The 13,716-nt window shown below is 44.8% G+C and overlaps 1 protein-coding gene across 1 annotated transcript in view; it reads right to left on the bottom strand.

The window, feature by feature from the left end:
- Positions 1 to 13,716, bottom strand: part of LOC128885514 (COUP transcription factor 2) — a 102,155-nt gene that overhangs the window by 48,442 nt on the left and 39,997 nt on the right. The window contains exon 3 of the mRNA XM_054139596.1: positions 7,362 to 7,913. Within this exon, the coding sequence (XP_053995571.1) occupies positions 7,362 to 7,913 (552 nt within the window). The remainder of the gene's footprint in view (positions 1 to 7,361; positions 7,914 to 13,716) is intronic.

The following is a 13,716-nucleotide window of genomic DNA, read 5'->3' as shown; positions in this document are numbered from 1 at the left end:
TCCATAAACCTGGTGTTATTAATAATCATCCCCTAATTTCGGTCTTCCCGACATACCGCAGCTTCTCAACAGGTTTATTCTTTCCCGTTCTCTGCCGATCGTTCGAAAAGTATGCCCAACGAGGGAACGATAACGATCCAACAAAGTTTCTAATGGACGACGGCAGCCTTGGTTTCGTGGCGCGCAGGTATAATTAAAGAGCGTATCGTTAGCGGGGAGAGATACGGGTTTCGCGCGCGATTAAAGTCAGTCTCGCTCGCGACGCGGGTGTCCAATTACGCAACCTGTCGGCGATATTTTCCACGTTCGATCTTGCCGGTGTCTCGAGGCGTCCGCGATGGACGCCGTTGTCGCGCGATTTCTCGTCGATTCCGTCCGCAGAAGCTTTCGCATCGTCGGGATGAGCGCTCGTCTCTCGATCGACGAGAACTCGAGGACGCGCGGTTCCATTCTAGGCCGTGATAGACGCTGATTAGAGCCCCCGTAACGCCGGCGAATATCGCGTTCCATCTCCCTCTGGCGCGCTCGTTTCCACCGGTTCTCGTTTCTCTGCCCATCTCCGGTGGACGTTTCGAGAGCGCGGCCGTTTCGCCGCGTCGATAAATTATCCGAGGTTAACAGGTGAGCGCGGACGACAGACGGCGATAATAACGACAACGATAAACGCGTCAATAATACGCCAGTCGTGATCGGGGACAGGAGGACGGCTGGCCAATATTAACGACCGTCGACGTCATCGCGACCAATCGCGCGTTACTCGCGCTCACTCGTGGAAATTGCTGCGATTCAGGTTACCAGGTTGGTCACATTTTCGCGTAACTTCTGCCTTATTGCTCGACGAACAGTTGCGCGTCTTATTAATCGTTTGATATCTGTCTACGGGCCATCTCGGATCGGATGTCGTATAAATTAAGTAGAACCTACCCGACAGAGTTAATAACAGTACTATTCAGCAATGTACTGACAAGACCGAGACTTGACCGAGACTTAACCGAGACCTAATCCAGACCTAAAGGGACATTTAAATATTGTAGATTTTCTGCATGGAACCTAATGGTCCGAGTTGGATTTTTCACCTTTGGTGGTTCACTGCGAGGGCCCTTCGTACCTTGTCTCTGTCTTATTTCTTCAACTATATTGCTATTGCTTATTTTACATGGTTGTTAGGTCTCTTTTAGGTCTCTTTTTGCTGTTTCTTACGAGAGCGTTTGGACAAATCTGATCGATACCACGAATTATATTGTTGGTATACTTGTTACTTCGTTACTTGAAAGTTACACGAGGAGGTTAATTTGCGGCACAATCGAAATCCGGTTGCTCGTGCGATCTCATCGAATAGGAACGTATCGCTGCGCTAGACCAAGAAACGATCGCGGTTAGGTTACTTTCTCCTCGCGTCCCCGCGATGCCCCCGTTTGCGCGTCCGCTTCGAAACGCTGCGGCCTCTTCGCGATTGGACGCAACGCGTGGAACCATCGCGCGTTCTTCGATGATTGCGCGCAAAAATCAACCGCTACGCATCGTGGTTCGACCGGCGCATACTTGTCATCGGTGTTTATCGCGGCAATTTTCCTTGTTTGGGCTCACCATTAGCGGCAATCATCCACTGGATGGAATAATTCTGTCGTCTTCGCGGGAATATCGTTAACACCATCTGTGAAAGGCTACGTCGTTAGATGAATAAGAAAGCTACAGAAATTTTATGGTATTATCCGTGGACAGACGAGTGCTTTGCTCGTTGCTGATTATTGATTGCAAGTTTTAGGACCGGACGCAAGTTGCCACAAAATTAAGAAACGGTAGTTTGGAGATGTTCAAATTTTTCTTGTTACCGTATGTTAACCCTGGAGAAAATAAACTGTCATCTAATAAACAACGTCACGTATGTAAATTCCCCTTGTGCGAAATGTAACTTGTACAAGTAAACATTGCAAGTTAGCGAGCTGTTGCAATCGACGATATCGTTGAAATAAATACACGAAGAAACGCGGAGCATTTTATAAGAGTGGAGGGGCTAATTTTTACCGACGACAGTGGTTTCTGTTCGTTAGTGGCGATCGGGAAATTAAAACTGCAGGCCGTCCTGGAAATCTGTTGCGGGATCGTCGATAGAAGGACCGGAATCGCATGAGCGCAGCGAGACATTGATGCTGGGACGATCACCGACAGGATTCCTCGCGATGGAGAAAAAGTCTCTTACTTCGAGTTGTATTCTTAATTACGTCGTTAATGCCGGGAAGGATAGGCAGGAGGCTAAGAAACGAAAAGCGCATGGTAGCGAATACGCCGGGTCGGTGGTTCGTCGGTTGGCCAAGGCAAAGGGAATTGCATCGCATGCCACATAATCGTGGGAGTGTTTCCCATCAAGATACACGTAGGTACCGCATTCGCCGTAATACCCTCTCGCATAAATATATCTGCATCGTAGCTTTTGCATTCCTCTACGGGGTGGCGTCGAACCAAACAACGAACCTCGATTTTAGGGGGCAAAAACGCGAACAGAGTCCGAAGAAAAATGAAACACGCTTTAACTCTTCGCACTCGAGATGCTATTTTTTTTTTATCGAAGCTTTCAAATCTCAAGAGAGAGATTTATTTGATTTACATGTTGCTGGCAATATGTATGTAAAACTAGAATTTTGCTCGAGATGCTTTCTTAGCATCGTATTGCCACGAATGCTAAGCTTAGATTGACTTCGAAGATTTTGAATATGTTCTTACGTGGTAAATCTTGATCAATTGTAGAATCACTATCGGTGTTTATCACTTGCTCCCATTTATCAGACAAATTAAAATTCCTATCTTTCAGGCGGTACCTCGAAAGTATGATTATTTGTTATCACTAAGCAACGAAATTTATTTTCGAATCAATCTAATATTTCGCCGTTAAACGGACACAGATACTCGTTTAAAAAACTATTTAATGGAACGAGTGTATAACGGGGAGATATTCCACACGGAGGCTTCTATATTTTGTTTCTCGCCGTGGTTGAGAAGCAAAGTGGATTCCTTAACAAGCCGAGGAAGAAGTTGAAGAACAGAAACGAACTCCCATGCAGAACAATTTCGATTACGCGAGTCATAGGCAATAAACTTGCATCGACTCTTCCTAATCGTTTGAGCTTGGCCAGTGATTACTCTGCGAGTACTTTATAATTACTTTTGCAATCATCCTTCGCTGTTGCCAGATTAATTAACGACCGCAAGCCACATTTGCAGCCAGCAATCGCGAATTTGCAATTTATAAGCTTTCAGAGGTAATCGCGTCTGGGTATTCGTTAACGATTAATAGCGATTACCGAGAGCCGAGAACGATTTACGAATGCTTTCTCGTCACCGGGTATATAGGTCTTGTGTGCACAGGAGAAAGCTGAAGCGCTGGAACGGTCGATCTAGCGAGCTAAACGTACTTTATGCACCGTGCCCTCGTTCCATCGTTTTATCCGAACAATTAGACACGTGAACCGCGGTTACGAGGCGTGTAAAAAAGAGTCGCTGCCCTCCGAGATAGAGATCGGGTTTGTTGTCGAGATCAAAAGGAGTAGATGGAATGAAAACGTCACGTTCGACGTGAGATCGCGCAATGTGATTTATCTTCTCATAGAAAAATTAAGATCGAGCTGCAGCCTCGCGTTGGTAAAAATGTCGTCGCCTTATTCATATTTAAAATTCCTTTTGCGCGATAGAATGTTACATTGGTAATAGGATTAGATCGACATCTTGCTCTTCGAGTAGCGCGCGAGATGTCTTACCTCAAAGCAAGTACATTAATCTATCGCACGCGTGTATAGAAGAAGTCAGAAGAGCTACTGTCCTCGGTCCAAATATGTAGATATCCTTGTAAAGGCAATGTTGTTTTGTAACACGAGTTGTACGAAAGACTTTCGTCGACTTTGACGAAGTCTTAGATGACAGTGTTGGTAAAAATTTTATTCAATTTACAATCGCGCCGTTCGTTTCACAAATCGATTAACTCCATAAAACAAAAAGTTGAGAAATGCGACAAAATACTGTACTTTGTTTTTTTAAAATTCCCTCTATAATACAAATTCGAATAAACATCGTCGACTGCATAAATACAGATGTAGCTTTCATCTAACGGTGTATAAAATGAATAAGAAAGAACAGCTAACGAATAATCGTCCGTAATGTTACAAATGTTACAACTGAAAATTGACTTTTTTCAGAATTAAACATACATGTTCGAATATAGCAAACAAAAATGCATTTAAAATTGGTCCCCCAAGAGGCAATTAGTCTAACAAATTATTCCGCTGTTCCCCGGTTCCCCTAACCTTGACGTTTTCGAGTGAAACGCGGGTTCTGGTAAAAACGTCGAGCAGAATCTCCGCGGCCTTAACGCGACGTCGCGTATCTCGCGGAATCTCCGCGGTCGGAAGAAATGGAGAGCGGGGTGACGTTGGCGGGCAAGGGTCCCGGTACCACGTAGGCAAAGGGATCCCCGCGTAGTCCCTCCGACAAAACGAGAGAAAAAAGTCCAAGGGGGAACAAGGAGAAGAGGAACGAGAAGAAGCGGGGTCCTTCGTGGCGAAGGAAAAGAAGAAAAAGAGGGTAGCGAAGGGTTGGAGGGAGAAAGCCCGAGAATCGGGACATTAGCATAAGCTAAGCCAAGCTAAGCGCGGCCATATAGCACGGAAATAAATAGCCGCTTGTCTCGTATCTACACCGAGACGGTTTAGCATGGGCCAACGTCGTCCCCTTGAAAACCGAACGCGGGTGCGTTCCGCTCGCGTGCTACGTTAGCGCACGCTTTGGCCACCCACTGCAACGATACTCACTTTGAGTCTTGGGTACACATCTTTCATTCTTGGAAGAATAATAGAGGAAATCGATCGTGAAACGAACTGGAGGAGTCTTGCTATCGAGGCGAATGACGCGTGAAAGCATTTGGCATGGAAATTAATTCTGGGCATTTATACGCAATCATTCATTATTTTAATTTAAGTAAAAATACCCTGGTCTTCATGAATTCATCTCTAGAATAGGCAGTTGGCCTAAGCCTGAACCTGATGGCCATTTAAATGTTCAGAAGTTAATGTTTATCATTGTTGTTCTTCTAACAGATTACAATTGAACTTGAAAATTACAATATTTCTACCAAAATTACGATTAGAGAGGCGTAGAGTTTATTTCTACACCTAATATATGTTTCAATATTTATGTTTTCTACGGTATATCTGTTTTACCTGTCACCCCACCCCCGTCACTTTCTCTCTACACATTTCGTCTCCCTCTCGCGATAGATCCTTCTCGATCCGTCCGTATCCGTCGGACCATTTTCGCGTCGCGATCCAAAATCGTTTAACGTATCGTTACGATAACGTTTCTCGAAACGTAAAACGTTGATGGAATATTATTTACTTACGATCGTCTGCGCGCGGTATTTGCAAGCACATTTTTATAACTCGCGGCGTTATATGCGTTCGAAACGTTTTAAAAGACAGCGTTACCGTTAAACGTTCCACGCTCGGTGTTTCTCTCGCTCGTTCGGTCCGTTTAATTCTCTCGTTTCGTATGTTCGCGTTCGACGACAACGAAGGCTCGCGGTAATTATCCGCCGGCCCATCTACTCCCGTTCCTTTGCCAGTCCCTCGAGGAATCACGAGTTACGCCGCCACGACTATCTACGATGCCGGGACTACCGGTCGAGCGCATCGATAGGATCGACCGAGACCATCTCCGTCTAAAATCATCCTGTGCGCCGTTTCCATCGTCGCTAGGGTTACCGTACCCTCCGAAGAATACGCGTACACTTTTCGAGGTGGTGGAACAACTGTTTCTTCCCACTTATGGGAGCCGAACGACTTTTACTTGAAATCTAATGTTATTGTTACGTGTAATATTATTGCTAAAGTAGAGTTAATTTTCAATGTCTCGGAAGGTATCTAAAGGAACTTCGATGGAAGAATGGAAGAGTATAGAAGAATATAGAAACATTTCATTGGGAGCTATTATAAGGGATGTATTTCGATACATCCCCTTCTTCATGATCTTACGTGAGGATTAGACTATCTCCTTCTGCCTATTGTCAACCCTTTTAGGTCACTGGTACTCATTGTTACCGAGAGGCAGGAATTTTGAATTTTTATCTTTCTACGCTCATCCACGAAAAAAAAGTGAAAAGAAATGCCCAGGGAGTTCTCAGCCTATAAAGGGTTAAAGTGTCTAATCTTCGATAGTCTCGAGAAAAAATGTTATCTTTGCCAAAATTTCCCCAGATTTCATCCCAGCAACACCCGAGTTAAAAGTGGTTTCATAGTGGTCTGGTCCCTTTAAATGGCAAGGTGCGCGAATCTAGAACAACATATCGCGTGTCACAGGTGTTGAGATTATTTTGCCCGTCCCTGGCACCCACGTTGGGCACTGTACGAAGGGAAGTAGAAGCGCGGGCATTGTCTCCGCGGCTCGATGACGATCGCCGCAGCATCGACGAGCGCTCGCTGGTCGGCATTGTTACGTCGGCGAATCTCGTCCGCGGCTGGAACGGGGATCGCGTCCTGGATGACAGTCGTAGCGATGGGCGATAACATCTTCGCGTCGATTAGACGAAGCCTCACGAAGGAAGGCACGATCAACGGACGGGCCGAGAACGAGCGGCGCGCGTCAAGAGGCCGTCGCGATCGGAGTTCTTCCGGCAGCCCTGCCACCGCTCGCGGAACCACGCTGTGGGAAGCATTGTCCCTTTCTAAGCTTCTCTAAGCTCGCCGAGGATCGACGAGCACGCGTGACAACACAACGAACCGTCTTCGAGATAGCATCGTCACACGCCCGTTACGGAAAAGACGTTCCCGCTATGATACGACAACCCGCGAGATAATCTCGACGCGACGACTATACCCGTTTCCAACTATCGCCTGATCCCAGAACTTATTTTCGTAACTTTCGGTCGACCGTGGGCACTGTTGTCCTCTCTGTCCGCGTTATGGCGGTCGGCGGGCTTTTAGTTCTCACGTTTCGGAGGATAACGTATGGACAGTCTAACTTAGCCAACCAAATCCTGGAGGTTGGAATAATCTATCCCCCTATCCGGTTATTGAGATAATAAGAAAAATCGTTATGGCGATCGAGGGCCTATCTTAGTTCTTATATTTATAAAGATGGCGTACGCTAAACCTGTTACAGTCTATCTACAGTAAAGAGCTGTAATTTGTTCCAGGCGAACAACGACACAAAGAAATCTGTCTAATATTTATTTGAAAATATCAAACCTACCATTTAATTTAGATAAATTTCATTAATATACATCGAAGGTACGAATATTCATGAAACCTGTATGCTCTTCACTGTGCGTCCAATCTATCTCCCAGTCCGTTTATCTAATTATAAAAATCGTCACCTACCTGTGGTGAAGAGGACGATGGCCTTGAGGCAGCTGTACTCGGCAGAGTCCACGTGCAGAGCCTTCAGTTTTTCCACCTGTTCCTGAAAGATCCTGATGTGGTCCATGAAGGCGACGACGCGATCCGCGGCCATCGGTGACGCGTGAAGACCGGCTGCGGCCAACAGCGGCGCCACGTGAAGGGGCATCGAGCACTGGCTCGCGTTCAGGACGAACAACTCGCTCCAAACTAGCCTGAGCAGGGCGACCTGGTCCGTCACCTGAAGGTCCGGGAAGAACGGGATGTTTCTGGCCCACTCGACCGCTGAGAACAGCAATCTCGCCGCGAGCTCGCAGATGTTGTCGATTCCCATGATGTTGTTCGGTTGCATACACTGGCCGTATCTCGAGGTCGGGTACGGCTCCGCCCTCAGGAGCAGGCTAATGTACGAGGAGAGGTAAGAGTGACCGTTCAGGCTGGCGCACGCGACCGCGTCACCGTTCGTCAGGGCGAACTGTCCAGGTAAACCTGGCAACGACGGCTGCGACGGTGGCACTCGACCTCTTTGCACGGCTGCAACAAACGAGCAGACACCAACTTGATGATTTTTATTCAAGTTTTCTAAGCGAGCTACATTTATATGGTATCAAGGTACGAGATGGTACGATGATTTCTTGTTCAAGAAATAAATTATTTGTTATTCAATGGCCCAAATGGTTAAGAAGGTCGAAAATTTTTAGTGGCTAGAAGTAAAATTTAACCGGTTATACAGCTAACGACTTTATCGTAAGTATCTAAAATTATGTTCACGATTATACTCTTTTTCATGATCAGTTTCATGATATACTCATAATATACTTAAATATTTAAATATTTTCATTTCGTATTCAACTGTCAAAAAGTAGCTGGCATATTTTATTATTAAAAAGCAAACCCTGAAGCCTCTCAATCTCTGTATATACATCATATCTTAGTTTGCTTTCTCGTGTTACATAAATAAGAAAATTTCAAGAACATCTGGATCTTTTAAGTATTTGCTCTAGCATAAATGTATTCTACATAACCACTGACGAAATTTGCTAGACTGTCCCCTTTTCCAAAATATCAACCTATCTAAAATCTATCTAATAAGCGGATTGTCCGTCGTTTTAATCTTCGAGGATCATAACATTCGCGAATCAACGAACGACGCGAGTGGACGGACGACTTTAGACGAGTGGACAGAGCGCGCACGTAGATTTAACGAGTGGATCGTGAAAATTCCAACGAACCTGCTCCACGATCACCCATCGAGCCTATCGACGCGGTCGCGCATCCTCGGTTTCGCGCGTCGACATTTCCTTCCCTCGCTCGGGACGGTTGATGGATACCGAGCCGAACGCAACAAATAACGCGCGCAATTTAACCATCGATCGAGGCGCTGACCTTTTCCGCGGGTTACGTGCTCTTTCGAGCTCGCGCGATTTTTGCGAAACAATTCTTGCAGGTGTAAGGCCAAAAAACCACGATTTTATTTTAACGTTATGTTTATATACAAGTAACGATCAGATATATTTAGGTAACTTATGCTAGTTCGAATCAAATGAAAGATAAAAGGTGTTTCCTCGAAGCATCGTCCATTTGCATCGAGCTCGTGCAATTCTTGCATGCGTGAGGCCAAAAAGAACGAAAACCACACGATCTTATTTTAACATCATGTTTATATACAGGTAACGATCGTATATGTTTAGGTAACTTGTGCTAGTTCCCTTTACAGCTTAAACAAATTTGTCCTATTAATCCTGGGAACTTATAAATAGCAAATGGAGATGTACTTAGCAAAGAAGTACGATACTCTAGCGTTAAATTTGTGTGTGTGTATTTTAGCCACGCGTAAGGACGTATTATTCGCACTGTTTGTATTAAAAACTAGCTTCACTTAAGAACAGGGTGTCCGAGGCGAAAGTATACACATGTTTCGCGATGTTCGCGTGACTGTTCGCTCGTATCTACCGTGTTATGTGTATTACGCAAGACGTAGACAATGGAGTCTTCCCATTGGGCGGTTTGTTATGGTGGAAGTAGAAGACTTGGTAGTGATTACATGTTTGCTTATTCATTACTACGTTGCTATCGTGGATCATGTTTAGTTCCCCTCGAAGGCGTACCAACCCCTGGATTCCTTCTTCGTTAAATTATGAATAAATATTATTGTATCTAAAGGGCCTTCCTGCACAAGTAAGTAAATAGATAGAGTAATTTCTGAACTTATCGTAACCTTTCGCTAATTTCCACCGTTGCGGTACAAATGTCGTTGAAGTAATTAGAAAATTACTCGTTGCGTAACGTGCTCCGGGAAGTTCCAGCTAGCCAACCGAGGATCAGAAGGGGACAACGAGCTCGGTGTCTCGCGTTCTCCGAAGAATCAGCAAATATTGTGCAAAAGCAAACGTCTCGAGACGAGAAGACTAGACGACTCTCGTCGAACCAGCGTGGACAAACGCGAAAAGAAACAACGCGCGCGTTGGTTGTTTAAAAAGAGAAGCAAACGATTCCAGTCGACACGGCGGAAACGAGTAGGAAGTTCTCTTACGAAGCTCAGTTGTCAACTTCCTTATTGTTGTTTTGTAGAAGAATAACAGTAAACAAACTTTTGTGGCTACTAAAGTCCGTATAGGTGTATCGTAATGACCACCAGGTTGAGACTGATGTATACAGATGCATTGTAAGGGAATCAGGTTACATTAACGTTTAAGCTGAAGATTAAAGATTATTGAATTTAACATCATAGTTCCATTATTCGCCCCTTTCGCAAAGTTGTTATTTCTCGCGTTAGTTTTCCTCGGGGAGAAGCGAGACTCATGGCAACTGCTGGCACAGAGCTAAGTACCACAGTAAAACTCGCGAGTGGACACCTAGCATTAGGCTTAATGCGCGAAATCTCTCGAAAACCGTTACGTGTTCGCTATGTTTCTCGCGGGCTCGTCCGCGAACGCCACCGTTATTACCGCGCTTGATTTTTTTCTTTTTTTTTTTCGAGGAAAGATGGCGCGATTACGCGGCGAGCGTCGTAACAGATTGTATCGCGCTCGTCGAGTTTACTGTTAATCTTCGGTAATAACGCCGACGAGCATGCCCGGCCCCGAGCCACGTACGGGGTTAACTGTATTTCGAGTTATATCGCGCGAGCTTTCCGATAATTGTCCTGGCCCGCTCATCGAAAGGAAGGCGATCGTGTAAAGGATCGTGAAAAGGATCGTGAAAAGGATCGTGAAAAGGATCGTCCAGGGAAAGGTTAAAGGAGAGGCGAGGAGATAAAGCAAGCCAGGGGCAGGAAGAGAATCCTCCGCGTACGAGACCGTCTCTCCTCTCCTCTGCCCTACGTCACACTCCTTTCTTTTTCTCTTGGGCCTCGACGAGAAACGGCACCCTGCTGCGCACCTGAATTCCAACCTCCGCCCCGCGGCTAACGAACACCGTCTCCGCTATCTTCCCATCCTCTCCCAACCTCCCTCTTCGTTCGTCTTTGCCGGGCTCTTCGGTTCTCGTGAAAAACCGAGGAGCCCGAGACAACGTTCGCCAGTTCTAACCACGAATCACCGACATTCTTGGTCAAACAATTTCTAATGGAAGTTCTATCGCGATGTTCGCGAAGTTTGCGCTTTGGATCACCGAGTGGAGGTGAGGAGACCAACCATGGATCCTTATTCGTTGATTTTTGTAATTTGAATGGCGTATTTCGGGGCATGGGTGAAAAGTTAGCTTTGAGAAAAGGGGTTCCAAGGAAATGATCGATACAGAATTCACCGACACTAGTTTTGATCGATATCAATATTGGCTATGATATACATTCTCTGTGTTTAATTATAGAGAGCGTTTAACCCCTTGGCTTACGACTTATTGTGGAACCGTGGACGTCATAGTCATGTATAAAGTCTGTACGTTCGTACGGCGTGTCTGACTCGTGCTTTTCATTTCCGACTTGAATTCTTTATCACGTGTTGTTATAGGCTAAAGGGTTAATTTCAAGATTTACGTACTATGTATGAACTATGTAATTGCCCACGCAGAGAATATATATGGCGGTCGAAACTATTGTTTGTGAATTCTGGTCGGTTGAAAGTAGTATTAGTAGATTCTGGTCAGTCAAAACTAGTATCAGGGTGATTCTGGTCGGTTGAAAGTAGTATTAGTAGATTCTGGTCAGTCAAAACTAGTATCAGGGTGATTCTGATCGGACAAAAGTAATGCTCGTCAAAACTGGTGTCGGTTAAAATTAGCGTCGGAGAATTCTACACGGAGAACTGATCTCTGTAAACTCTGTTTCGGTCAAAACTATTCTCAGTGAATTCTGTGCCGGTCATTTCTGCGGTACCCTGAAAAAATCTTGTCCCAGCTAAATGCCTCGCAATCATCTACAACCAGCTCGCGCGTTCAACTGCGATCTATCGATCGGAAGTCGACGCGCGCCTACACATTTGCGGTTGTATGCGCGGTTTTTTTTTCGGCGATATGTGCAAGAACCATTCCGATCGAACGTTGGAAGTTTAGGAATGCTACATGCCTCTGACGTATCGTCGTGGAAAAACAACGTTTGATGCGCAACGATGTAAGATGTAATACGTATAGACGAGGCGAGCATGCTGTGTAGATTCGGTACCGTTAACGGTCGGCCCGAACGCGGATACTCGTTCGCGCTGCTCGCTCGAGCGGAAAAGAATCCGCGACGAATCGAAACGCAGCGTCGCCTCGTTGTCTGGGCTTTCCACGGTCCGCGTCGCGGGTCGTGGCACAGCAGGCTCTGAGAATCGTTGTGGCGTACGTTGGACGCAAGGTGTTTCATCGAAATCGTTCATCGCGGTTAGCGATTAGGAGAAAACATGGTCAGAAAAAGTGTATAGTTTTTTAAAGCTGAATGATATAGATTTTTAAAGCTGAAATTTTAAAAATGAATCTGATGAATCTCACTGGTGAATCTCATAATCGATACTAGACTAGAATGCGAGTGTTCGCGCATTTCCGGTAAATAGAAATAGGTCGAAATATATAGTATATAATTTCGAAACGATGTTACGTGAAATATTATTTCAATTGTTGTTCAATTGTATTGTTTCTTGCGTTAAATTTGAAACAAAACAATAACCGAATAAATTAGTTATTTGAAACAGTTATTATACGAACCGTATCAAAGATAACGCTTAAAAATAAATTTTCCCAGGTCAGCTGAAGATGTTCCACAACCCGAACCATCGACTTTTCCGCCGCGGAAACGCAATTTATGGACGAGACGTAAACTTTTCTCGCATCACGACCGTCGCTCGGGGCAGTCTTTATAGGTCCTCGCAGTAGTTGCATCGCTGCATTAACCGACGCTCGTTTCATCGAGTTTCTCCTCGTTACAAGACGCGAAGGAGTGCCGATGGCAATGGATGCCCACCGCGACAGATGCACGATAGCTCCTAGCTGCTTCGTTCTTAACCGACCTCGTGTTTTGCTAGCCATTCCCTCCGCAGACTTTTCGTGTTACGAAAGATACTCCTGTTTTCGTTCGAGTAGTACAACGACGCTCGGAGAGTTCAACGCCCGGTCGACGAAAATCTCGATGACAAGGCACGGATGTCCTCGAGTTCCTCCAAAAAGGAGAACGTGCGTCGGGACAGAATCGTCGAAAAGGGATCAGAATATCGTATTTACGTTTATTATTAGCTGTAGAAATTAATTCTGTGTCTTTACATCCACGCATTCGTATTCGTTATTCATGAAAAATTGACTCGACAATTTTGTTTTTAATATACAGTCAATGTACGCTATATTTATCGAAGATATTTGTCTAATTTAAACGAATGCTTCATATTTCCGAACAAATTTGTAAGTTTATTCGTGTACCTATTTGTAACGAAAAATTGATTTAGAAACCTGAAGTCTTTCATTTAAATTAGTCAAATTTCTTCAATAAAACATAGAGGATACGCACACTTATGTGACTGTATGTGCCTTTTAGAATGTGTTATCGAGGGAATATCAACAAATATCTGTTTCTAAATTTACCCTAGCAAGGCACAGAATTAATTTCTACACCTAATAATTGTAACAGTCTCGAACTCTGTCGAGCCATCATCGATCATTTCTAGGCTCAAATGAAAATCGAAAACGAAAAATGCTATAACTATCAAAAATTACATGGACACCTTGCAAAACCAAATGCAAACTTTACTTCAAGCGCAAGCACATCGCGTCACGTGAATATTAATATTGAATTTAATCTGTTTCCGTCGCATTAAAATGTAAGCTTCGCAAGGTCGTGGAAGATTTCGCTCCGTGTTCGAAGAACGCAGAATTAAACGCGGAAAGCGTTCGTTCTATCGCAGCAGCGAGCAGTCGAGGGAAAATTCTGACC

The sequence above is a fragment of the Hylaeus anthracinus genome, unplaced genomic scaffold (assembly GCF_026225885.1).
Source record: "Hylaeus anthracinus isolate JK02 unplaced genomic scaffold, UHH_iyHylAnth1.0_haploid 11981, whole genome shotgun sequence".
Taxonomy (NCBI): domain Eukaryota; kingdom Metazoa; phylum Arthropoda; class Insecta; order Hymenoptera; family Colletidae; genus Hylaeus; species Hylaeus anthracinus.
Note: the sequence above shows the minus strand (reverse complement) of the source record. Positions and strands in the feature narration are given on the sequence as shown.